Source organism: Chenopodium album, chromosome 19, assembly GCF_948465745.1.
Source record: "Chenopodium album chromosome 19, dcCheAlbu1.1, whole genome shotgun sequence".
Lineage (NCBI taxonomy): Eukaryota > Viridiplantae > Streptophyta > Magnoliopsida > Caryophyllales > Amaranthaceae > Chenopodium > Chenopodium album.
This window is the reverse complement of record NC_137852.1, coordinates 20,179,440-20,204,596: the sequence shown is the minus strand read 5'-3', so window position 1 is coordinate 20,204,596 and position 25,157 is coordinate 20,179,440. Positions and strand designations below refer to the sequence as shown.

The following is a 25,157-nucleotide window of genomic DNA, read 5'->3' as shown; positions in this document are numbered from 1 at the left end:
TTGCCTGATAGTATTGACAACTTTTTCTGGAACAATTTCGACATCAACATAGTAGATGTTTTCTAGATCTTGCACCCCCATAGGTTCCTCTACATGTTCACTACCCCCCCTCTTATTATTGTATTGCTGCTATCAACCTCTCGTATAGATTGATCAATTTGTCGAGTGTTTATGGTAAAAAACAAGGTATTATCAGATGATTTAGACGATGAGCTACTTCGAGGAAAATGGGGCTGAAATCATGACATGTTATTGACATTATTGATTGACTACAATACAATTATAAAATTTTCTAAAACGAAGATTACTCAAAAACTTTGGATCAAAGGGAGGATTATACCGTTAACTTTGGACTATTCCCTCCACAACCGTTAGCTTTGGAATGTTCTCTCCTCAAGCACTTTTCTTCGTGAATTGCTATTTGCCACAATAGAAACTCAAGCTGTGGTATTAAATGACCTCCATGCCCCTTTTAATTTTGAAAATTACATACTCTTCCAACCACCACTAACTTTGACCCACTACACTAATCTTGGGGCTCCACCTTGACCATCAACTCCACTACAAGCACTGCCACTAACCCTAACCATCCACCACGACTGGTCCACCTTAACAACTAGCTTGACCACCAACATTGTAGTTCATGACGGTTGACCGCCAACATTGTAATTTCCGACCATTAAAATGAGTCGACGTCGGTCCGTTCATAACGGAGGCACTTGGGGATGACGAACCTTCAACGCTGTCGAGTCAAGTATATGTCGAACTTTTCTCTTTTTTTTTTTTTTTTTTTTTTTTATATATATATACATTTCTAATGTACACGAACGCATGTAATATGCGACTACACCATGGTACAGTCGCATATTGCATGCGATCATGTACCGTTTAAAATTTTAAAATATTTTTTTTATAATTATTAAAAATAACAAAATATATTTAATTAGTAATTTACGAATTTTATTTAAAGTTTTATTTTTTTCACATGAATCTAATTTAATACTCATAGTTAAATTCAATTTTTATTTTTTTATGAGGAAAAAATTTAATTTAAAATTTTAATATATCATGTAATAGTTTATGAGCAAATACAAAAAAATAAAAATAAAATAAAAAATAAAAATAAAAATAAAAATTGGAGGGGGCCCACATGGTGAGACAAATTGGGTGGGGTCAAATATTAAATTGATAAGGGTAGAAAGGTCATTTAATACCGGGCATGAATAATTCCATTGTGGCATTTAGTAACCCCTTCTTCAGCTTTCATTCCTTTAATAATAATAAAAAAAAAAATAAAAAATAATAAAAAATAAAAAAATTCAACCAAAATGTCAGAATTTTTCACTCTAGCCCAGGCTCCTTTTCCTCTTCACCATGAGGATTAGCTAGTTTTCTTTTGATAATATGATCCTTTTAGGATATTTAACATCTATAAAGATCCATTCACCAACAAAAAAGGACAGCTAAAAGGAGATTCTACTCCCGATTGACCATGTTCTTTCAAATTAGAATTGTCGCAATTATTATGAAACGAATGTAAAAAAATTAGTGTTGTGTTTATTAAGAAGCAGAGGGAGTAGAAACAAAAGGCTCAAAGGCACCTAGAAAAGCCTTAAAACAAAAATTCCTTCGTAACTATTCCCATAAAAAAAAAAAAAATACATTCACTATGCTACATCCACTACTGCTACTTTTACGTCCAATAAAGTCATAAAGACCTGCTTCTAAACAGCAGCAAACGTACATAATTGAACCTGTGAAAGAATATTGAGGCCAACCAGTATACTTGGGACTGCCTCATTATACATGTATACAAAAATAGATCAAACAAAGCTGTGGACTTCAAAAGCTTCAAGTAAATCTTTCTTCACTTTGTTCTGTTTATGACTATGCGTGTAAGATCTATAAGGGCCTGCCTTGACCTTCTAACATCATCATCATCACTCTCGGGTAGAGAATCAATAGCTGCAGCCGCTAGGTTTGCATGCTTCAATGCTAAATCCTTCGCTCTTTGAATTCCTTGACTTCTCCCAAGATAATCAAGAGCCTAAATGCAAAAAATAAAAATAAAATAAAATAAAAACACAAAAATTTATACAAATACATCAAATTTGTTAACCAGAATTTAATTTCAAAAAATCTACGATATTATGCAAGTATTTTGATACAGGACAATAGGAGAGCCACCCCAAAAGCTAGCTCAAAGGGAGGAGAGCCCATTGTCCTATATAAATCCCACATTAGCCCCCCATATGATCGATGTGGGACTCAAGTCCCATACCTTGCAATGGATCATTAAATCCGCAGTCAAGAGCTACCTCTTGTGGCCTCAACGAGAGGATCGTAACATACACCCCTGTTCAAGAGCCACATGCCCTCATGTGGCCTCGAAGGAGAGGTGCCTGCTCTGATACCCCACTGATACAGGACAATAGGAGAGCCACCCCAAAAGCTAGCTCAAAGGGAGGAGAGCCCATTGTCCTATATAAATCCCACATTAGCCCCCCATATGACCGATGTGGGACTCAAGTCCCATACCTTGCAATGGATCATTAAATCCGCAGTCAAGAGCTACCTCTTGTGGCCTCAACGAGAGGATCGTAACATATTTTAAAAAAAATACTAAATAAATAATTAAAAACTAAATAAATAATTAAAAACTAAATAAATTATATAATATATAGATGAATAAAACCCTGCCACTGGAACATAATCTGGTAAACAAGAAAGTTCAAGCATACAATTTTTCTTTTACCAATATACAAAATGAAAAAAAAAAATTGCTTTTCTAATGCAAAAGATCTATCTATAAGTTTTGTGATTAATACCCTACCAGGAAAATAGGTTGTATGGCGTGTTCAAGCCAACAGGCACCGAAGATATGAAATTATGAACACTACCAAAAAATATTTCCACCCGTATCTGCCACATCACTAACAATGAGCACACAATAAGAACTTCCCCAGCATATGACACTTTTAAACCAAAACCTAGCAGGGAATCATCAATTCTTTCCTAATTATCTACCAAATTTCAGTATTGGGCCATTGGCTAATGCAAAGATAATTGTAGATCAACTTTAACATACTTGTATGACAGGCATTTATTCTTGACTAGACATCCTAAACAATTTCCTGAAAAAAGGTAGGTCCAGAGAAAATGACCACCATAGATGCATATCCTTGGTGCAATGGTGCAATGCCTCGATCCAAACCCCAATTTATCACCAAACCCAGGTAATGTTCACAAATTGCACAACTCAATTTCTTAAATAGAATCTGGGTATAATAGAAATTGGCTTCTGAGCCTTGCAATTATCCAGGGAAGTCCAGAGAACACAAGACATCATTGCCAACAGATTGGCCAACCAGATTATGGAGCCATAATAAAAGCCTTTTGCTGACCAATGTTCACTTCTCACTCCAAGTATTTCATTGTACAATATTTTATTGCTCTAGTAACTTTTTAAAAATTCAGAAAGTTCATTACACGAGATTCTAGCAAAAATGCTTCCAGACTTGTAAGGTAGCATGAGTTGGAAAAAAATGTTCAATTGACCAACCTGCAAAGTCTTAATGCCCAAATGGCTATACTTTATAAGAATAACTTTGAATGTAAATGTAACAGAGGTTGATAAAAAAATGGCACCTAACACATAGTAAAACATTGATTTCCACAAGATTCAAAACAAGAAATAATGCAGGATTTTAACATGAGGTTCACAGATAAACATACAAGATCAACATCTGCAGGGTTGTCAGGGCCTCGCTGCACAACTTCACCTAATTGAGGGAATTCTTCTGTGGCAAACAACAAAGGTGCTGTGATGATTCCCTGTAGAAAAGAATGCAAACATGTAGCACTTTGAGTTAAAGAAAATAGACATCTATCATATTAAGACTGATTTGCAGCAAGTTCTATGGCAGTGATGCTAAGAACATACTACAGCAAGGGGTATTGCTGATTACACTGTAATACGAGTATCTTTCTAGGTTAGGAAATTTTCCATCTCCCACTAAATTGACCTCCAATCTGACTTGTTAACGTTGTGGCTTCCAGACACTTTTGATGTGTATGAATGAATTGTCATTCCCTGAAGAAGAATATTGGCAAACATGTACAACACTTAATCACAGAAAAGAGGTAATTACATGACGAATGTCAGAAAGTGAACCCTTTCCAAGTGATGCAGATGTGCCAGTGAAATCAAGAACATCATCGATCAATTGGAATGCCAATCCCTGTGGAAGAAAAAAGAATCAGAGATGTAATGAGTAATATGTACTGATATCAAACTGAAGTTTGCTTAATATGAATTTAGTAACACAATTGTGTTAGATGAACAGTATTACATCTGCTAGCTTTCTGCAGCACATTGCCAGAAATCATCCTAAACTTCCACTCCCTTTCACTTATGCATGCCAGAAAAAGGCGTCAAAGTCAGTTAGCTCCACTTAAGGGCGACCCCGTAAAATTTGTTTTCAATCAAATATGGTGATTCCTAGATAGGTGTGTGGAATTTGTTATGGGGGAAACTGTTGTGGAGAAGTTATGTGCTTTTCTTATATATAGGGGTTTGTAATAAGAAAAGAGTATGCTGAATGTTTATTGAGAACTTTTCTTTTTGAATTCGTTTTCTCTACGTTGTTACTGTCCTAAAATCCTGTGCAAAGTGTCGTCGAGCAAACAAAAAGTCAGATATTAACAAAAATAAATATTTGGGGCTGAACACCTTTTGCTCCCACAACATTTAAATCAGATTAGTGGTTACAAGATCAAGTTTAATTACCAGTGCCGCAAAACAACAGTATATAATTGATATCTACCCTCTGTAAGTTTGTAGTACTCCATTAAGAAAGAAGATCCATTCGTATTTCAATAAGCATTACCAAAAATTCAAATGAAAATGTGAAAGAGGGAGTTTAACTTCATTTGTCAACGAAATTACATCCTCCAAGCAGATAACATCTTATTAAGGTTTCATTCAAAAATGGTTGAAAGTTACTTTCAGGCAAAATTTATTAAAAAAAAAGAGCTTATGCTACAAGTATAACTAAATTTAGATATATATAGAGATCGACTGATCGACACTCCATTCACAATATAAGAAAAATGCCAGCACCACACATTTATGCAACCAGAGTTCACAAGCCAAGTCTCCCAAAACCATAAATTCATCATTCCACATGTATTATTAAGAATTTAATATTCAAGGAAAGCTTCCACAAGCCTGAAAATAGATAAATTTGGAGGAAATATAACCCTCTAAGAAGCCGTAATATTCATAAAAAATAATGAACACTTAACTGTGGACACTTACAGGTTCAAGCAGCACAAGCTATTCAGCATACATTTAGAATACAAGCAAATTAGCAAAAACACCAAAATTAAGACAGCACATTCGAAGATTAATAGGGTAGGCTCATTTTGATTTAATTGACATTGACAAATTATCAGCTACTTAACATAGGCATATTCATCTTCTGCAAGCCAGACATAACACCATAAGAAATATCCAACAACAAAGTTTCCACAAAATTGACAAGTAATTTCTTTTATGATTCCAGCCATAATATACACTGACAAAGATACCACTCACCAAGTTCTTCCCATACTCGTAAGATAACATAGCAGCTTCAGTAGATTGCCCTGCAAGAAGTGCAATGGACTTGCAGCTATTTGAGATCAATGATGCTGTTTTGTAGTAGGTCTTTTCCATGTAATACTGCATGCTGCGAGTAGAAATGAACAAAAATATCAGCTATGCTTCGTATTATACATAGCAAGATATTTGAAATTAAAAAAAGAAAAAAAAAAAAAATAGCATCAACAATCTGGACCTTCTGAGGAATTACATAAAAAGCAAATGGGAAAACTGCTGTACGTTAGGCACCACAGCAAGAGGCAAAAAAGAACAACTTGAAAATATGGTTTTGTATTTAAATATTTAATTAAGAGTGTTGAAAAGCAAACAAAAATAAATCAGTAATGGCAAGAATTACCATCTATCAAAACTTATAAGCCTCTTCCCAGGAAATGTAAGGATATTAGAACAGTTATTACCCAAGGTTCACAACAGTAATAAGCCAGAAAAATCAATTAGCTTTGATAGCCCTATATTTAGTCTGCCAGCAAAAGCAAAAAGAATTTTTCTAGCATGGATTCCACTTTTTAAATTGATTTTTGCCAAGTAAATAATACTATAACACCACATATTTGTTTCCATATAACATATTTATATTCTCCCTCTTTTTCCATTTTTTCAATTTTATAGTAGAATCAACCCTTCGTATCCATTCCTAGTCAGCTCTGAATTCTTTACTCAACCTTTCATACGCTGGTTAAGTCTCCAAAATCTTTCAACATTGGTAATATTCCCTGGAGTACTCAATATTGCATTCAGCATCTGGAAAGATGTGAAAAGTAAGAGCCTATAGGTTTTGCAAAGAGTATCCAGAGTACCAAAACACCCACTACAACCATTGCCTCTTGAGTGCCGATCAATATAATGGGCCATCACCAAACTCAGAGTGTATCTCCCAAAATGTCACTTGTTTAAAAGATCTTGACTATCTTAAGGTCTCAACACCCAGAAATGGCAGTTACCAAGCATCCTGAAAGAATTTCAATGGAGCAACAGAACAGTCTGTAGCATCAAAATACAAAAGCATTGTGAACAATATCCACTCTTCTCATTGCCAAATGGAAAATGGTTTAACAAAATTTTAATGGGAGCGCAGGAAGGCTAACTATGTAGCAAGGATGCAGTTTTCCAACTTTAACACTTTGTCTGACCTTGTCGTCCACCTTGTCTATAATGATTTTTTCCACTCAAAATAAGACAAGTGACATCCATGAAACTGTACCACCCTCCCACAAGTTGGGTACTAGAAGAATTGCTAACCCCCCCCCCCCCCCCCCCAATAGTATATACAGGTTCTTCTAGACATTTTTGCCCAATTAAATAATCATTTCTATCAGCTTGAAAGAGCTGCTAAATATTCTCATTCTAACAAAACTTACAACACCTAATTTCAAGTAATTCCATATAGGACCGCGTCCATGTCTTCATAGCTTATACACATCTAAAGTAAATCAAATATTAAAAGATACCCATGAGATAAAATTCTTTCTTTAGCACACATAATTACTCAATAGAATTACCGAGACAATTTTCCTTCAAATGTTTAATGTCCACAAAACGCTCTCTTATTACCCTTTTGTTTCCTAAAATCCCATCTTCACTTCCACTATTCCTTAAATATTCATAACCTTTAAAAACTTACATCAAACAAGCAAGAAATATTGACATATTAAAGTATTAATCCTAATATCATGTCAGAAAACTCGAAATGATGAATCTGTGCATAAGATAAGATGGAAATATTGCACCGGTCAACACAAGCAGTCTTAGCTTTATGAAAAACACCTTCTTTTTTTTTTTTTTTATTTTATTTTTTTTTATTTTTTTTATCAAGAACAACAACCTTATTGTACATAAAATATCTAGTCACACTTTCCAAGCATAGCATGACTGCAAAAGGTGCATAAAAATATAACCCCCAGAGCATAACTACATACTTTAATCGCTGCGCAGACGTTGTTGTCATCTGCATTGTCTCACCAGTGACAAGATGCTGTACAACCTCAGCTATTAATGAGACAACCTGCAAAATGCATCCTCATTTGAAATCTGCCACATGCTTTTTTTTTTTTTTTTTTTTTTTGTTAATTTAAGTCATGATTTCAAAGGTCTTACCTCATTATTTTGCAAAGAGGCTAGAGCTACACAAGCCCTAGAGAGCAACAAATCACCTGCTAAAACTGCCAACTGCATTGTATGAATAGATGAAGTCAGAAGCATGCTTAAGAAATGTCAGTGTAATATGAAGTAATACAGAAACAGACACCCATATACTAGGTCAAGGGGGTATCTTCTACTCTTTCTGTTTCAATTTTATCATCATACTTTTCTTTTACATCCATCCCAATTTCATTGCCAAACTTTCGTTTATGGCACATGCTCACTAAAAGTTATGTAATAAACTGACCTAAGGAGAGGAGAATCATAGGTAGTGCATAAAAGTCTGTTAGGATTGGCTTGGAGAGGAAGCAAGCAATGAGTTTGCTCTATAACTAAAACAAAATAAGGGATAAATCAGGAGGATGAATTTTGATAAGAATTCTCTTTTAGCCTTACTGTATATTTTGATAATTAATCAAACCCCAAATCTAATTTAAAATTAAGTCTCATTCACTGATATCTTCTTAGCCACATTCAGTTTTCCTCCATCTAGTAAGACCCGTATAGTGGGAGTTGTTTATAAATCTGACACACGTAGTTTATAGGTATGACATATAACTGTTGAGTATATGTGCAAGAGTCTGACTTGTTATGCTTGGAAGTTCAGGACATGAAGGCATTGTCCTAAATATGGATACAGGTGCAGGGACTTGCCATTTAAAACCTAATATCATAGTAATAGGCCTAATAGCAAAAATGATCTAAATCGGCTGTTTAGAACAAGTAGAAAGAGGAAGAAATCACCTCCTAATTATTGTGTGAATAGTAGATCTACTATAATGAGTCAATTGAAGTCCTCTTAAGCAAATTTTCACCGGCCTTTGAATCTCTCTATTGTATGAGGTACTTATTGTGGTTCGGATTCCACATTCATATCGCTGTCATGTCATGCCTAATTCCTAAAAATATTAAAATTAAAGAAACTAAATAACTAAACTTTGAAGCTCTAACTTCAACACACCCTTTTAAATGAAGCACGTCTCTTCATCCAAGATGCACTTCTCATCTCATACAAATGTTGTTGATGCACATTATCATCAACCTCTAATCTTTGAATGTAGCACTCTCTCCACAGTGAACATCTCACTCACAACTTCAAAACAAAGTTTCATTAACGGCCACTTGTTCCATGAACTCTTGCTCATCATTTTGAAAGCTGCAATTCTTTGCTATATACCGAAATTTGACAGTTGAAGCATTTAGGTTTTCCCTTACGCCAACAATCTTTTTCCTCGTGACCGATCTTATAACAATTGTTGCATTAGAGAGATTTGCCTTTCTTTTTGTGGTAAGATGACTAAGCCAATAGGCCACCTCCAACTTTATCACCATCTTCATTTTTCATACTTCTTTGATTAATGGCATGTACTGAATTGATTAACTCCGAAATTGTCAACTTTGAGAAATCATTAGTACTCCCTCCGTCCCCTATTGATAGCCCATTTCTCCCTAATGTTTTTCCTTATTTAAAAGCCCCATTTTTCCTTTCAGTGGAATTCATCATCCACTAAAGGCCTGTTCCGATTTACCAAAAACAACTGAACTGAATAGAGCTAAAATGAATTGTTTATGAGAGAAGGAAATTAAAAACTAAATTAAACTGATTGAAGCGAAGGTGAGCTTAAGCTTATATTTTTATTCACTTTTAATCAACAAAACCCCTTTAAACCCACCATATCTTCTCTCTCTTTCCCCTAATACAATAAAATATATCCACTACTTTCTTTATTCATCTTTAATCAACAATAACCCATTTAAATGTATCTTCTAAATCTATGTGCCCAATGAAAATGGGGCTTTTAAATGGGATGGAGGGAGTTTCTTCAGTGGAACAAAGTTAAGTTTCATACCTTTCCGATAGCCTAACAAGAAGTTTTCCACCACTCTATGATTGTCAAATTCTTAACCAATGATGGACATTAGCCAATTACCACATTCCTTAAAACCTTCACTATTTTTCATCCTCATCATCTCAAACTCTCTCTTAAGGTTCAAAATTGCATTTGTTTGGTTTGATGGTTTCCAGTACTTCGGAGCTTAGTTATTGAGTTTCTTTAATTTCGTATGACTAGAAATTAACGTGAGTCTTAATTACTTAGTCAATTGTAATGCTTATACTTAGTTAAGATATTGTACTATTAGTGAGAATACCCACTAAAAAGTAAGTTTGTTTCCTTAAGCCTAGGTAGTAGTTGTGATATGTTATCCTTATTTAAAGCTTTGCAATCTCCAACACACGGGTGAGTGGAAGTGTTATCTTGCAAATTAACACAGGATTAAGGGTATTAATTTTTTGGGTGTTTAGAGAGCCACAAGGGCAGACGATGAGAATCGATCCCAAAATCTCTTGGAACCGAGAGGGAAGCTCTAACCATTTGAGCTATCCCTCACTCTCGAATTAAGAGTATTCACTACTAGTATCATAAACATTGATTATTGGTTGATATTAATGTTTGATGCATCACATTTCATACACGTAAAAATTTAATTGGCACCTATTACCAACAAAGGGATTGTACCTCAAAAGAATTGAGTACTTGGTATTATTGTATGAATGAAGAAAAAGAATATTTTCTACATAGTTAAGAAAATTTGAGGTGTTTGGGTGTAAATACGACCACTAAGGTGTACAAGAGATGTAAGACCAGCTAGGTGTATGTATTGGTAAATACATGAGAGACAACCAAAACCATGGGGATGCATGTACAAAAGTAAAATGTTTTCTTGAAAGTAGGTATAACCATGCTTTCCAATGAAAACAACAAACACCAAGTACCCAGATTATCTAGACCAACTCTAAATCATGCTGGGCGTACTCTTTTTTTTTTTTTTTTTGGAAAAGTGCTGGGCGTACTCTATTTACTCTTTAAGTTGTGCACTAAAAACGTGTGTGAGAAATGGAGGTTTGTGAGCATAAAGAACAGGAAATAGCTTACATATTTTGAGCATAGAGTCATGTAATGACCTATCAACACACCGTTGTACGTTGTACCTATTCTTTGTGACAGTGAAGTTATAGGGTTTTTTTTTAATGAATGACATTATATATAGTTGAATGTTATATTACAAATCTGATTTCCATAAGTGGGACCACCAATTATTTGTTGCAAGAGAATTTAAAAGCTGCTGAAACAAGACCCAAAACTGTATTATCAACAGCCTACCAAGCCTAAGATTACTTGAGGGAAGAGCTGTTTAGAAGCTTCACATCACAAGAGGCCAGTTTTGCAATAGGGCCTAGCGCCTAAGTTCCAGTATGTACTCTGGGTGCTGTTAGACTCCTTATTCGCTTGGCGTGAATGTCAATTTGATTCTGTTTTACAGATAATCATTTTCCCCTTTTAAGAATGTTTGCTTTATTAGACGCTTGACTCGGGAATATTTATCTGCTAAACCTGGATTCTTAATGAAGTCGTTTCCACTAAGAAAACATGACAATTGAGCTCTAAGATTATTAAAGGAGGCCAAATATTTTATTATTTGGAAAGTTAATAAATCAGATTTCATTATTTAATTACCAAATTTGACATGCTGCATAAGAAGCTGAAAACAGTACCTTATTCCCCATTACAGAGTTTAATGATCTCACACCACGTCTTGTATTAGCATCATCCAATACATCATCATGAAGAAGGCTTGCCACCTATAGGAACAAAAGTGTCTCAGTTAAGCCAATAGATAATACCCATTTCAATCATTAAATCTAAGATTTCTACACATTAGTAGTTAAGGGAATGCCTTAAGGTCCAGCTAATACAAAATTTGGTAAATCACAAATAGATCAAATACTTACAATACTCAAGCATGCATTCCTGTACAAAAGATAAAGCTTACAAAAAGGTATGCTACAGCCTACAGAGTTGAAAAACGAGGGACAACAAATGTATCAAGTAAAGCATAAAGAAGATTATGTTATATTGAGAGTTTGGGACCTATACAATTTAAAAATCATACTTACAATGTCATTTCTATACCAGCATAACAAAACAATAACAGAAACAGAGACAATATGGAGATAGAAGCATAACAAAACAATAACAGAGACAATATGGAGATAGACCAATTGATATAGTTTGAGCTCGTGTTACTAATAAGAATGAAAACAGTTTCCAAACGCTGAAAAAAAATGGTGTTAGGGTGTGCGTGGGGGGGGGGGGGGATTGTAATAGCATACTTAATACTGAATGTGTCTAACCGATAGAAAAAATGGCAATTAAAGTAAATTCAAGAGTTTCAGCACATTCATCGTAACATTTCTCTCTTTTCCATCCTCTCTCTCTCTCAGAAACTCTATATCATCAACTACATATTAAAATCAAGCTGAATGCTACAATCTTTTGAGAACCCAATGCACATCAATTAGAAAAACATCATAAATAAGAAAATCAAAATTGCAGACCCCGAATAATCAGAGATCAATCAAAAATCAGTAATCAAGGAACCCTTACTCTCGCTATCAAAACGCAATTATTGTAAGTGTAACCAATATTATTTAAAAGTTGTTCTCTCATAACATTTCAACTGGCATTATTCTCTCTTTAAGCAACAATAGGATATTGTTTGGCTTGTAAATGTGTAATCTCAACCCTTAAATATATCAACGCTCAAGATTATAACTTTATAAGAGAATTTAAGGCTTTAAGCATCTTTTAGAGGAATTAATAAAGACTATCCATTATTTTCTATAAAATTGAACGTAATATAAGACTTCAGACCAACTTCTCTCTCCATTACATTCTCTCTCCTCTCTCTGTTTCGAAGATTCTAATGTCTGTTAATGGTGTGTGTTGAAGCTTAGAAAATTAAGAACCTTCATTTTACAGATCAACACGTAATTTCAAGGTTGATATTGTTGATTATGTCATCGACAATGTAGGACAATTCGTCAAAGAACCACAGGTTGAAAGTAGCTACAGCCAAAAGCCTTGATAGTCGATACCCACCAAATTAAGATTGCATATAAAAACATCGGCTGTACGGGGGGTTAGGATACTGATTGTTTAATGCCTAATTGCAATATTGGATTGAGGAATATGAACAACTTTTTATCAATTTAGAGTTTAATTTGGATTATGTAAATCCTCTAGTTTTTGCGTTACAAAACATCCGCTAACTTTGATAAGTCAAACAAATTAATGGAGATGTACTTGTCTAATACGAGTTATACTAATGGACCTACAATGCACTACTAATGCATTTATACTTTATAGTTTACTAATTATGTATCCATAATATATACTTGATGTATCTATACCAAATTCTGGATTTCTCACACTTCTCACCTTATGTGCCCTTCTCACCAGATCCTAACCTATATTTATTTATATAAATGATTTTTATTTTTTTTATTTTTTTTTGGGGTGGGGGGGGGGGGGGGGGGATATCCATGCTGGGGTTTTTTTACATTAGTATTTATTTTCTTTCGAGTGCACATAGCATTATGCACTTAAATTAGCGAACAAGAGGTTAGACTAAAAGGACTTATAGCAGTATGAAAACGTTAAGGATTTAAAAAACTTTTGGAGAAAATATAATTGAGCATTAAAATTAAGAGTTAGCCTTAGGTTAATGTGATGAGAACCATAACACTAAATCTCGGACATCTATTAACATTCACTTCTCACATACATAAGAATGAAGAAAATAAAGGAAAGGAAGGCAGCAAGCCAGCAATCTATCTCTCTTCAATGGCCAAAGATTGCGGCAAGGAGGTAGGTACCCCCCTCTCTCCCTGAGTACCAATTTTCCAGCATTTAACCCTAAAGTGGGCCCAAAGTGTAAGTTTTTTCATTACAAAATTTGTAGATCTTTGATCTAGGTTACCCAAAAGCTTTCCATAGTTCATAGCTATATCAACTTATCGATTTTGTCGCAAAAGTACTCTGGACTACATACACCATGTGTTGCAGGCTTAAAAAAATTTAGAGAGGAGTAAAAGTCAACATAATAACATATATATACACACAAGTAACCTGACACCATAATTCAGCATCCATTTAGGTAACTTGAACTTTGGGAAACTAACAAAACAATTAACAAAAATGCATATAACAATGCAAGGAAAGTAAAAAAAAAAAAAAGATAAATATACACTGACATGGATCATTTCTGTGATCTCAGCAATGCACTGTTGTCTTCTACGAAGCGGTGTTTCCAAATAATCAAGTGCTAGTCTATCAGACATGTTCAAAGCTGTTGCCATCAATAATAAAACCTGTACATTTCAATTTTTTAAAAAATAATATATGGCGAGATAAGAAATTAATAAGACAACTAATTCAAATGTCAAAACTTTTAGCCAAACTGACAATAAAAAATCTACAATAAATACAGGAGAGGTAAAATCCAATGTCATAACATTATACTGTTTCACAAACACCACAACAAGCAAGCATGATGGTCGAAGAACAGTTTTATTCCTTCTCTGAAATGGCAAATTATACATACTATGACAGATTAAGAGTAACTCATGTCAGAATATCAGTAACGTAGACAAATCATCAACACACCTGAGTTAACTACACATATCTATCAAATTTTCAAAGAAAAAGAAAATGTCTTCAATTGTCATGTGTTTGAGGACTATCTAAACGAACTCTCAATTTCCAATGAAACTATTGACATCATGCCACTCATCCTTGTAGTTCATGTTACATAATAATGATTCAACCCTTTAATATACATATACATATACATATACATATACATATACATATATACGTATATATATATATACGTATATATATATATACGTATATATATATATGCGTATATATATATATATACACACAATGTAGGAATGTACACATACCGTGGGACGAAAGCGCTTTCCTTCAACTCCAATTTTGAAGAAATATTCAGCAGCAAATGCCAACTTAGGGACCTGAAAGAAATCGGTACAATGAACATCAGATGCCCACTCTTTAGTTGCCTTATTTGATTCAACATTACTTATTTATCACAAAAGCTGGGTAACTATTGCACCTCTGTGACTACCATTGACCGCAATCTATCAGCTACGAGTGATAACTCATCAGAAACAAGGGAAAAAGGATCTGATCGGACCTGCAAAAGTAATTTAGCAAGTTTCAGTGGAAAAATAAAATTACATACAATGTTGAAACATAATTGAAATTTTGAAATTAAAAGCCTCTTCAAAAGAATGAGACCAATTGGCCAAATAATGAAAATTTAATATCCCCTTAAGAAGAACAAAACATTTCATGTGCACACCCATCAACTAGCTTACATAAAAATATTCAGTTCATCAATTAGTTTGCATATAAGGTTGGGTTTAAGAAATAAAACTTGCATCTAGAAAAGTAAATAGTGTCCCCACTACGAGATAGTGCCCCTTTTGGCTATACTCAGTACGACTTATATGAGCACATAATTGCTTGGTTTATACCATTGACCATACCATATCATATCTTTTTATTTGTGTTTACTTATTGCAAAATATACTTTATTCCGTTGCTAAAAACTACTGAAATTTTCTTTTTACGAAAATACGCATAAATTAAAATCAAAGGATATCCACAACAACAAGGCTTAGTTCCAATCTTTTTTGGGTTAGCTAACAAGAATTGTATTAAGGAGTCATCCGCAAAAAACATGGAACAAAGACAGAACAGTGATGAAATGAAAGTGGAAAAAAATGGGAACAAACACATTGAGCAGAAAAAAAAAAAAAAAAAAAAATTGAGAAAGATTTATGAAAGAGCAGACACAGGATAGATGAAAAAAAAAATTTAAGGAAAACATAGGAGCAAAATCTTCACAGAGGAAAACAATTAGAGTTTGCAAAACACAATTAATCAAGATAAAAGAAAAAACAAAAAAAAAAGTATATGTATGGGGTAGAGATTCAATTAAAAGCTTCGTAAAATGAAAAGAATGAGAAGAATGAATGTGCATATGTTTTGAACTAAATGTGCATTTACTTTCTACTAAATGTGCAAATTTCATTTTCAACCTGTTAGGAGTATGGGATAATGAAAATTTATGCAAATTATGTACAAAAATATGCAAATTAAATTCCAATCAACTTTTTTTGGACATTTAGTTCAAAGAATATGCACATTATCATTTCTGTAGAAAAATATGCACATAAAATCCCTTCTCATTATAGTCATGACATGTCCTCGGAGTAGATTTTCTCCCTACACTTTGCCTTATTCAAGGCCCTTACTCAATCCCTAAAAGACACTTTTCAATCTCAGTTACCCTCCTATAAGTTTTCTTAGATCTTTCCCTATTTGACAACCCCCATCACTTCGACCCTCTTCTAGCCAAACCATCTTAGTTGATTTTCCCTCTTTTTTTAGTTATCTCATCCCATAATTGATTATATCTTGTATGGCCACATACACATCTCCGCCCCATTCAACTTATAAATGTGACAATGTATCACTGCCCAACATTCCAAACCATATAATAATGCAGGCTAATGGACATGTGGAGGAATTTTTCCTTATAGCGGGTTCCATAAGTACACTTTGTAACAAACTTCCACTTCAAGCAACCTACTTTGTTTCTATGAGAAACATCTCCATCTAATTTCCCATCTTTAACTGATAAATCCTAGATATCGAAATAAATCTAAACATTAAAAAAAATTCTCCCAGCCATTTTTCCTACCTGCTTATTTCTAACTCTACTAAAAATACATTTCTAATATTCCGTCGTACTTCTACTTTGCCTAAAGCCTCGAGTTTGCCTTCACAATTCCAACTTACGTTCCACACCTTCCGTCTCATCAATAAACAAGATATCCACGGCAAACATCATAATAATTCCGTCCATCATGCATTCAAGCATCATGGTATATCTTCTTAAATTGAACTTGTCTATCCATCCATGACTACAGCAAAAAGAAAAGGGCTAACCATAGATATTCGATGTCACTTTATTTCCGTTTCCACCAAATGACTAGTTATAAAGCCTACTAAGGTATCTGCAATAGACCCTGTGAGACTACCAGTGGTTGGCACCTGAACGCACTAAGAGGATCACTAACGGACCTCTGACTACAGCAGAGCAGCCAAATGCATCCACCTCAATCAACACAGAACAGATGGCAGCAAATGATGGGAAAGAGAGCAGCACAGATTCACAGAAGACAAAATCAGCAGCCAGTAGTAATCATCTAGGGAATTGCTTGTACATATAAAAAGGGGAGAGAGAGATTGATGAGGTAGGTAATTTGTGAGTGAGTTTTGTGGAGATTGGTAACCTAAAGTTACCCTAGGAGGCTAGGAGAGTGACGAGCTAAGTCCACTGTTCGTAAGAAACTTTTGGCTTGAACATTTAATCAAAGATTCAATCTCTCCCTCAAATATTGTGATTTGTGTCTTTAGTTTGAGAACTAATTTGTGTCTTTAGTTTGAGAATTGATCTGAATCCATTGCAAGTGATTAGCTTCGGATGGTTCTTGATAGGTATGAGGAAGATGGTAGGAGAATATGTGCAGAGATGTGCGACCTGCCAGCAGAACAAAGCATCTCAACTAAGCCCTGCTGGGCTTTTGCAGCCACTACCAGTGCCTACAGCCATCTGGGAAGACTTATCATTAGATTTCATCGAGGGGTTACCGAGGTCTAAGGGTTTTGACACAGTGTTGGTAGTTGTGGATAGGCTCTCAAAATACGCTCACTTTATTGGGCTGAAACATCCCTTTAATGCCATGACTGTAGCAGAGGTTTTCATGAAGGAAGTGGTGTGTTTGCATGGGTTTCCCTCCTCTATTGTGTCAGATAGAGAAGGTTTTTGTGAGTCACTTCTGGAATGAGCAGTTCAAGTTGCAAGGGTCTGAGTTGAAGAAAAGTACAGCCTACCCTCCACAAACGGATGGTCAGACTGAAAATGTGAACAAGGTCTTAGAGACCTACTTCAGATGTTTTGCAGGAGAGAAACCCAAGCAGTGGACTGCCTGGTTATAGCCTGGGCAGAATTCTCTTATAACACTGCCCCTCACATCTCTTTAGGGATGACTCCGTTTAAGGTAGTCTATGGTCGGGATCCGCCCAAATTGATTAAGGTGGGAGCAGACGACAGTGGGGAGCTTGGATGAGTGGTTACAAGAGCGGGACTTCATGATTGATGAAATGCGTGTGAATTTACTGAGAAATCAGCAGAAATTGAAAATTTTTGCTGATGAAAAGAGGGAAGAAGAATTTCAGGGTGGAGAGGACGTAAACTTGAAAATCAGACCATATCGCCAGCACACCTTGGCAAAGAGACGCTTTGAGAAACTTGCTATGAGGTACTATGGGCCATTTGCAGTGGTACAGCGGGTAGGCAAGGTAGCATATAAGCTTGCTCTACCCCCGACTGTCAGTTACACCTGGTCTTTCATGTATCCCAATTGAAGAAGTGTGTTGGCAACCACCCAACCACACACTATACCTCAGCAACTAACCCCAGGGCTAGAATTAGCTGAACCAGAAGAGGTCCTGGAAGTCGGGAAGAAGAAACAAGGCAGAGAGGTGGTGACTGAAGTTTTGATCAAGTGGAAAGAATTGCCCCTGTTTGAAGCAACTTGGAAAGAAGCAACAATGGTGCGTGATGGTTTTCCCTCCCTTCACCTTGAGGACAAGGTGAGACTTCTAGGCGGGGGAGATGCAATAGACCCTGCCAGTGGTCCTCAACTACTCCAGGAGGAAGGAATGCACTAAGAGGATCACTAACGGACCTCTGACTACAGAAGAGCAGCCAAATGCATCCACCCCAATCAACACAGAACAGATGGCAGCAAATGATGGGAAAGAGAGCAGCACATAAGACAAAATCAACAGCTAGTAGTAATCATCTAAGGAATTGCTTGTACAAATAAAAAGGGAAGAAAGAGATTGATGAGGTAGGTAATTTGTGAGTGAGTTTTGTGGAGATTGGTAACCTAAAGTCACCCTAGGAGAGTGGCGGGCTAAACCCACCATTTGTAAGAAACTTTTGGCTTGAAAATTTAATCAAAAATTCAATCTTTCTCCCTCAGATATTGTGATTTGTGTCTTTAGTTTGAGAACTGATCTGAATCCATTGCAGTATCTTACTCAATATTCTATCATAGGTTTCTATTCCAAATCAATAAAAAACATAAGTAAACCATTCTTCTCTATTAGCTGTCTCATAACATGAATCACCTCCATCATTGATTTCCCATACAAAAAGCTAAATTGATTATCCTTGATCTTCACACCTCCCTTTATCCAATGTCATTTCATATCCTCATTTGATAATTTTATTTTTTCTTAAAGGTTAGTATACAAATAAGGTCAAAGTTTAGTCTAATTAGGAAAATAAATCACACCAGAGATGATAAGTAAAAAATTCGGATTAGATGAGCTGAACATAGCCTATGTCTCTCAAATCATTAAAATGACTAAAAAAAGTAAATTGGACAGCTCTAATCATCCTCATGCTATACTAAAGAGCCTTTAAAACAAAGGTTTCACTTATGTGATGCTTTACCTCAATGACAAAAGATTTTTTCTTACTGATGAAATCATCTAGGGAGTTCAGTAAATTACATCGCAAGAACAAGTACCTGACTGTCTCACTATTAGCAGAACACTGGACACAGATGAAGAGATCTCATCTTTGATGGTTTCAAAGTTGTGAGGTCTCACCGTCATTAATTAACAAGTTTTTGCTAAATGTATTTTCATAGATACATAGCCATCAAGTATTCAAATTCCATATATTAGCAATCAATTCAAATTCTAAGGACGGTAACTCTCCACCTATTTGCATCTTTCATTTTTGTTGTTATTAAAATATATGAATGCCATTATAATATAAATTTAACCACCTCCACCCTACAAAGATGCAACCCAATCCAGCAAGCAAAGAGATCGTTGCGTTGTGTTCATTAAAATTAAAACATCATTTTGGCTCCGAAGAGAATATTAGCTTCACCTTTTGATTGGTGTAGTAACAACTAACAAGTGACTAAAATTATTCGCGATTCTTAATGTCATTCTTGATCAACCCTTTGAATTCGTATGAGCTTATTAATCCGGAAATAAGTAAATTGTAAGGTGAATTCAATAAATTTTACGTCTTAGCAATAGGAAACATGTAACGAGTGTGATAAATTTGGAAGTTGAATTTGCAAATGTCACACCTAACCTCAATTGTAGACGTTGCAACATGATGTATATAACGTCTTGCATCATCACGAAAGAATCTTCCAGATGTATTTTCAGTAAAACCCCCGATATACTGCACAAAAAAAACAATGCGAAAGTCGTGGAATAAACAATACTTGATATATGCAAAAAATATGAATACCCATTTACCTTAGACAACATTGAAGAAGAATTGATAATGGTGTTAGAGTTGCATAACAATCGAAATTGATTCAACCCAGTTCTTGAAATCTGGGAACATCCTCTTGAGAAGAACATGGTTTATTTCTAATGCCAAATCAAAGGGGAAATCGAAAAGTGTAAGATTAATGAGTGATAATAATTAAATTAACGGTTAACAATAAAATGTGGGATTAATGTTGGATGTAAAAGAAATAAAGAAGAAGAAAATATGCAATCTTACCTCAGAAAGCTGGTTCTTATGTTCAATGGAGAAGTCAGATACGGTAATGGAGAGAGAGAGTGGGACGGGTGCAGCATAAACGTTGAAATAACTCTAAAGTCTAAAGGGGGGATTTCTAACACGTTTGCTTGAACGCGCGACTCCCAAACCCATAGTTTTTTCAAATCGGTTCAGTATTGGCGCATAGCTGATATTTGGTAGGAGCTATAAGGGATTGTTCTCTTCAGATTAAGTTCAGTTCAGCTCGGTTCAGATCCAATAAGTTCAGTTCAGTTTATCTATATGGCTAATGATATTGTTAATGATAATTAAAGCCAAATTTAATACTTTTTAGCATATATAATAATAATAATAATAATAATAATATATGAATGGTAAGACTTACCGTTGTGTTCTTTGCTACCGGTTAGGTGTTCCTTTGTTCTCCATTTCGACACTATGTTCTGCTTGCTCAAGATTCTTTGATGGGATGTTTATGGGGATCATGCAGTGTCTTGTGCTGGGATGGTGGGAATTATACATCGGCACAACGTTGTTCGTAATACCCTTGTTGATATTTGATTCCGGTATGGGATTTCTGCGAGAAAGGAGGTTAACGTCGGGTTGACTGGAGGGAATGACGGGGCTCTTCGTCAAGCAGATATGTTACTTTATTCTTGGGACAGAGGCCTTGATGTATGTGTTGATTTGACGGGGTCTTCTCCTTTAACACAATCTGGGTTGTCTGAGTCGGGTTATGTCGGTTGCGGCTTAGCAGAAGCGAGAGTGCGAGACAAGTATGGGGCGCGATGTAGAGTTATTGGCTATGGTTTTTTACCCTTCTCCCTTTCTTTGTTTGGGGAATTAGAGAAGGATGATATAGCATTGCTGAAGCGGGTTCAAACGTTCACTAAGACTCAGGATATTGGTGCTCGTGTAACTGCTCACATCTTCAACAGGATCGGGTTCGCTATAGCTAGAGAGGTGGGGCCCAAATTGTATCTCGGCTCCCCACCAATTTCTTGTAAATTTATTGACTTTGTAGGTTTTTGTTATTTTTATTATAATAATAATAATAATTATAATAATAATAATAACAATTATAATATTATTAAAATATTATTATTATTATAATTATTATTTTTATAATTATTATAATTATTATTATTATTATTTATTTTAATATGTATTTTTGTATATATACTTTTATATATACTAGGGTGGCTAACGTGCGCGATGCGCACTATAGCTAGTCTTATTAGGAAAACCTTTTTGTTTTTGGTTACATTGATAACATAATATATGTAAGAAATTTTTTTTTTATAGGCAAAAATGTCCACATATTTTCCTTAAATCTTTTTTTTTATAAGAAAAACAATTAACATTAATAAAAGCCAAATTATATATAAAAAAACAATTAACATTAATGGAGGCAAAATAAAAATTTGTACATATTAACAAGGGTAAACATATAAATGCAAATTTTGAAGAATATATAAAATAATAAAAAAAAAAAGGGAAATTCTCTTTGGTGAACTTCAACTTTCTAATTTTCTAAGTGGTAAACATTTTTAATTTTTATTATCAATGGTAAACCTAAATTTTTATACTTAGTCAAATATAACATTAATTATTAAATTTAACTACATATTTAACCATAGTTAGTTTTTTTTTTTTTTACATAATTTAAAAATATTATTTATAAAAAAACCAAACCCTTCATCTAGCCACCAGCACCACTACCGGCGGCGAACCCCCAGCCGGAACGCCTGGCCTCCCCACCTCCGACCGGCGACGCCCGACCTCCCTCACCTCTCGCACCTCCTCTCTTTCCCCTTTCCCCCCACCGTCGCCCACCCCGCACGCTCTCTCTTTCCCATTTCCCCCCACCACCGCTGGCAGAAATTCGACCAAAAAACACCCAGAAATTCGACCCAAAACCCCCAGAAATTCGACCAACAAACCCCCACAAATTCAACAACCAAATAACCGATTATCCAAGCAAATTCAACCCTAAAGTCCCATCCAATTCAACAACAAAATAGCAATCAAATCAACACCCATTTCGAGCAAAACACCAAAAAAAAAACCTAAGAAATTCGAACCCACACCAACCCAAAAAAATTGAGCAAATTCGAGCATAAATCCTCCACTTAGAGCAAAAAAATCGAATCAAAACCCCAGGAATTCGAACCCTAGATTCCCCAAAAAAATCAGGGAAAAAGGAGGGGTTGCCTGAAATGGGGAGGAGAAGGGAGAGGGTGGCAGAATCGGGATCTGGGTTTGGAAGATATCGGGATGGGGGAAAGAGAGAAGGTAGGGCGGGGGTGGCTCGGCGTCGACGGCGGTGGGGGAGGTCGGCATCTCCGGCAGAGGCATGGACGCTGGCAATGAAGGGCTGCCGATGGCTAGGTTGGGTGGGGGAGGGGTTTGGGGTTTTTTTTTTTATTGAAATATATTTTGAAAATAATTTAATTATTAAAAAAATAAAAAACTAACTATAGTTAGGAATTTTTATTAAAATAACACTTATCAATGGTAATCAATAATTTAAGTTTACCATTGATAATAAAATTTAAGAACGTTTACCACTTAGAAAATGAAAAAGTTGGAGTTCACCAAAGGGAATTTCCCAAAAAAAAAAAAAAAAAACCCACTAACATTAATAAAAGACAAAAAAAAAGAAAAAAAAAAGAAAAAAGAAACAATTAACTTTAATGGAGGCAAAAATAAAAACTTGTACTTGTACATATTAATAAGGGTAAACATGTAAATGCACATTTTGAAGGATATAATTGGCATTACACTATTCACAAGAGTAATCTCATACTTTTTATAAGGTAGGGAATAATAAATATTCAAACATCCTTAATCTGTAGATCACTAATCAATAGTCAAATAGTTCAGTTCAGTTCAGCTCTAAAGTTTAGTTCAGTTCGATTCAGCTCTAATAAGTTCGGTTCAGTTTAGTTCAGATAAGTTCAATAAATCAGAACAGGCCTAAGACTAAAGAGTGGTGAACTTTTTTTTCCTAGTGGTACAAATTAAATATTGTATTACTATTACCTATAATGGCTATAAATAGTACTACTAAAACAACTTATACTCTGATAGTATAAAATACATGTATAATAGTACATTAAAAATACCACTGTAGTTTATTAAAAATCACAAAAATGAAGTGCATTTACCAATTAGCCCTCATATAAGTATCATAAACAAATAGCAATTATGGCCTAGTTTCACCTTAAAACACCCCTACCTGCTCCTCCTACATTGCCGCGACTTGACGGCTTTCTTTCAGTGACGACAACAATCGACACCCTTATCGATCCGAGGAAGTGTGTTTTCTGGTGCCGGTGCTTTTTAACCATAGTTAGAGTTTTTATAATAATAATAATAATAATAATAATAATAATAATAATAATAATAATAATAATAATAATAATAATAATAATAATAATAATAATAATAATAATAATAATAATAATATATGAATGGTAAGACTTACCATTGTGTTCTTTGCTACTGGTTAGGTGTTCCTTTGTTCTCCATTTCGACATCGTGTTCTGCTTGCTCAAGATTTTTTGATGGGATGTTTATGGGGATCATGAAGTGTCTTGTGCTGGGATGGTGGGTATTAAACATCGGCACAACGTTGTTCGTGATACCCTTGTTGATATTTGATTTCGGTCTAGGATTTCTGCGAGAAAAGAGGTTAACGTTGGGTTGACTGGAGGGAATGACGAGGCTCTTCGTTAAGCAGATGTGTTACTTTATTCTTGGGACAGAGGCCTTGATGTATGTGTTGATTTGACGGGGTCTTCTCCTTTAACACAATCTGGGTTGTCTGACTTCGTTCATGGTCGGGTTGTGTCGGTTGCGGCTCAGCGAAAGCGAGAGTGCAAGACAAGTATGGTGCGCGATGCAGGGTTATTGGCTATGGTTTTTTACCTTTCTCCCTTTCTTCGATTGGGGAATTAGAGAAGGATGATATAGCATTGCTGAAGCGGGTTCAGGCGTTCACTAAGACTCAGGATATTGGTGCTCGTGCAACTGCTCACATCTTCAACAGGATCAGGTTCGTTATAGCTAGAGAGGTGGGGGGGGGGCAGATTGTATCTCGGCTCCCCACCAATTTCTTGTAAATTTGTTGACTTTGTAGGGTTTTGTTATTTTTATAATAATAATAATAATATTATTATTATTATTATTATTATTATTATTATTATTATTTATTTATTTATTTTAATATGTATTTTTGTATATACACTTATAATATAATAATAAATAATCAAACATCATTAATCTGTAGATCACTAATCAATAGTCAAATAGTTCAGTTTAGTTCAGCTCTAATAAGTTTAGTTTAGTTTAGTTCGGTTCAGCTATAATAAGTTCGGTTCAGTTCATTTCAGTTCAACTCAGTTCAGTAAATCAGAACAGGCCCTAACACTAAAGAGTGGTGAATTGTTTTTCCTAGTGGTACAAATAATGTATTACTATTACCTATAATAGCTACAAATAGTACTACTAAAACAACTTATACTCTAGTAGTATAAAATACATGTATAATAGTACATTAAAAATAATTAAAAAAAATTACAAAAATGAAGTGAATTTACCAATTAGCCCTCATATAAGCATCATAAACAAACAGCAATTATGTGCCTAGTTTCACCTTAAAACACCCCTACCTGCTCCTCCTACACTGCCGCGACTTGACGGCTTTCAGTGACGACAACAACCGACACCCTTGTCGATCTGAGGAAGTGTGTTTCTGGTGCCGATGCTTTTTAACCATAGTTAGAGTTTTTATTAA

General features: G+C 35.0%; 1 protein-coding gene across 1 annotated transcript; it reads right to left on the bottom strand.

Moving 5' to 3' along the window:
- Positions 1–1,092: 1,092 nt before the first annotated feature.
- Positions 1,093–20,444, bottom strand: LOC145594899 (solanesyl-diphosphate synthase 1, mitochondrial-like). The gene is made up of 13 exons (XM_081651247.1): positions 20,357–20,444; positions 20,104–20,220; positions 19,934–20,026; positions 14,789–14,869; positions 14,616–14,687; positions 13,902–14,018; positions 11,361–11,447; positions 7,760–7,831; positions 7,582–7,667; positions 5,600–5,732; positions 4,152–4,241; positions 3,736–3,834; positions 1,093–2,047 (listed from the first exon to the last, which is right to left on the bottom strand). The coding sequence occupies exons 2-13, from the start codon at positions 20,209–20,211 to the stop codon at positions 1,868–1,870; spliced, it is 1,218 nt and encodes a 405-aa protein (XP_081507373.1). The 5' UTR covers positions 20,212–20,220; positions 20,357–20,444; the 3' UTR covers positions 1,093–1,867.
- Between the last annotated feature and the right edge of the window lie 4,713 nt (positions 20,445–25,157).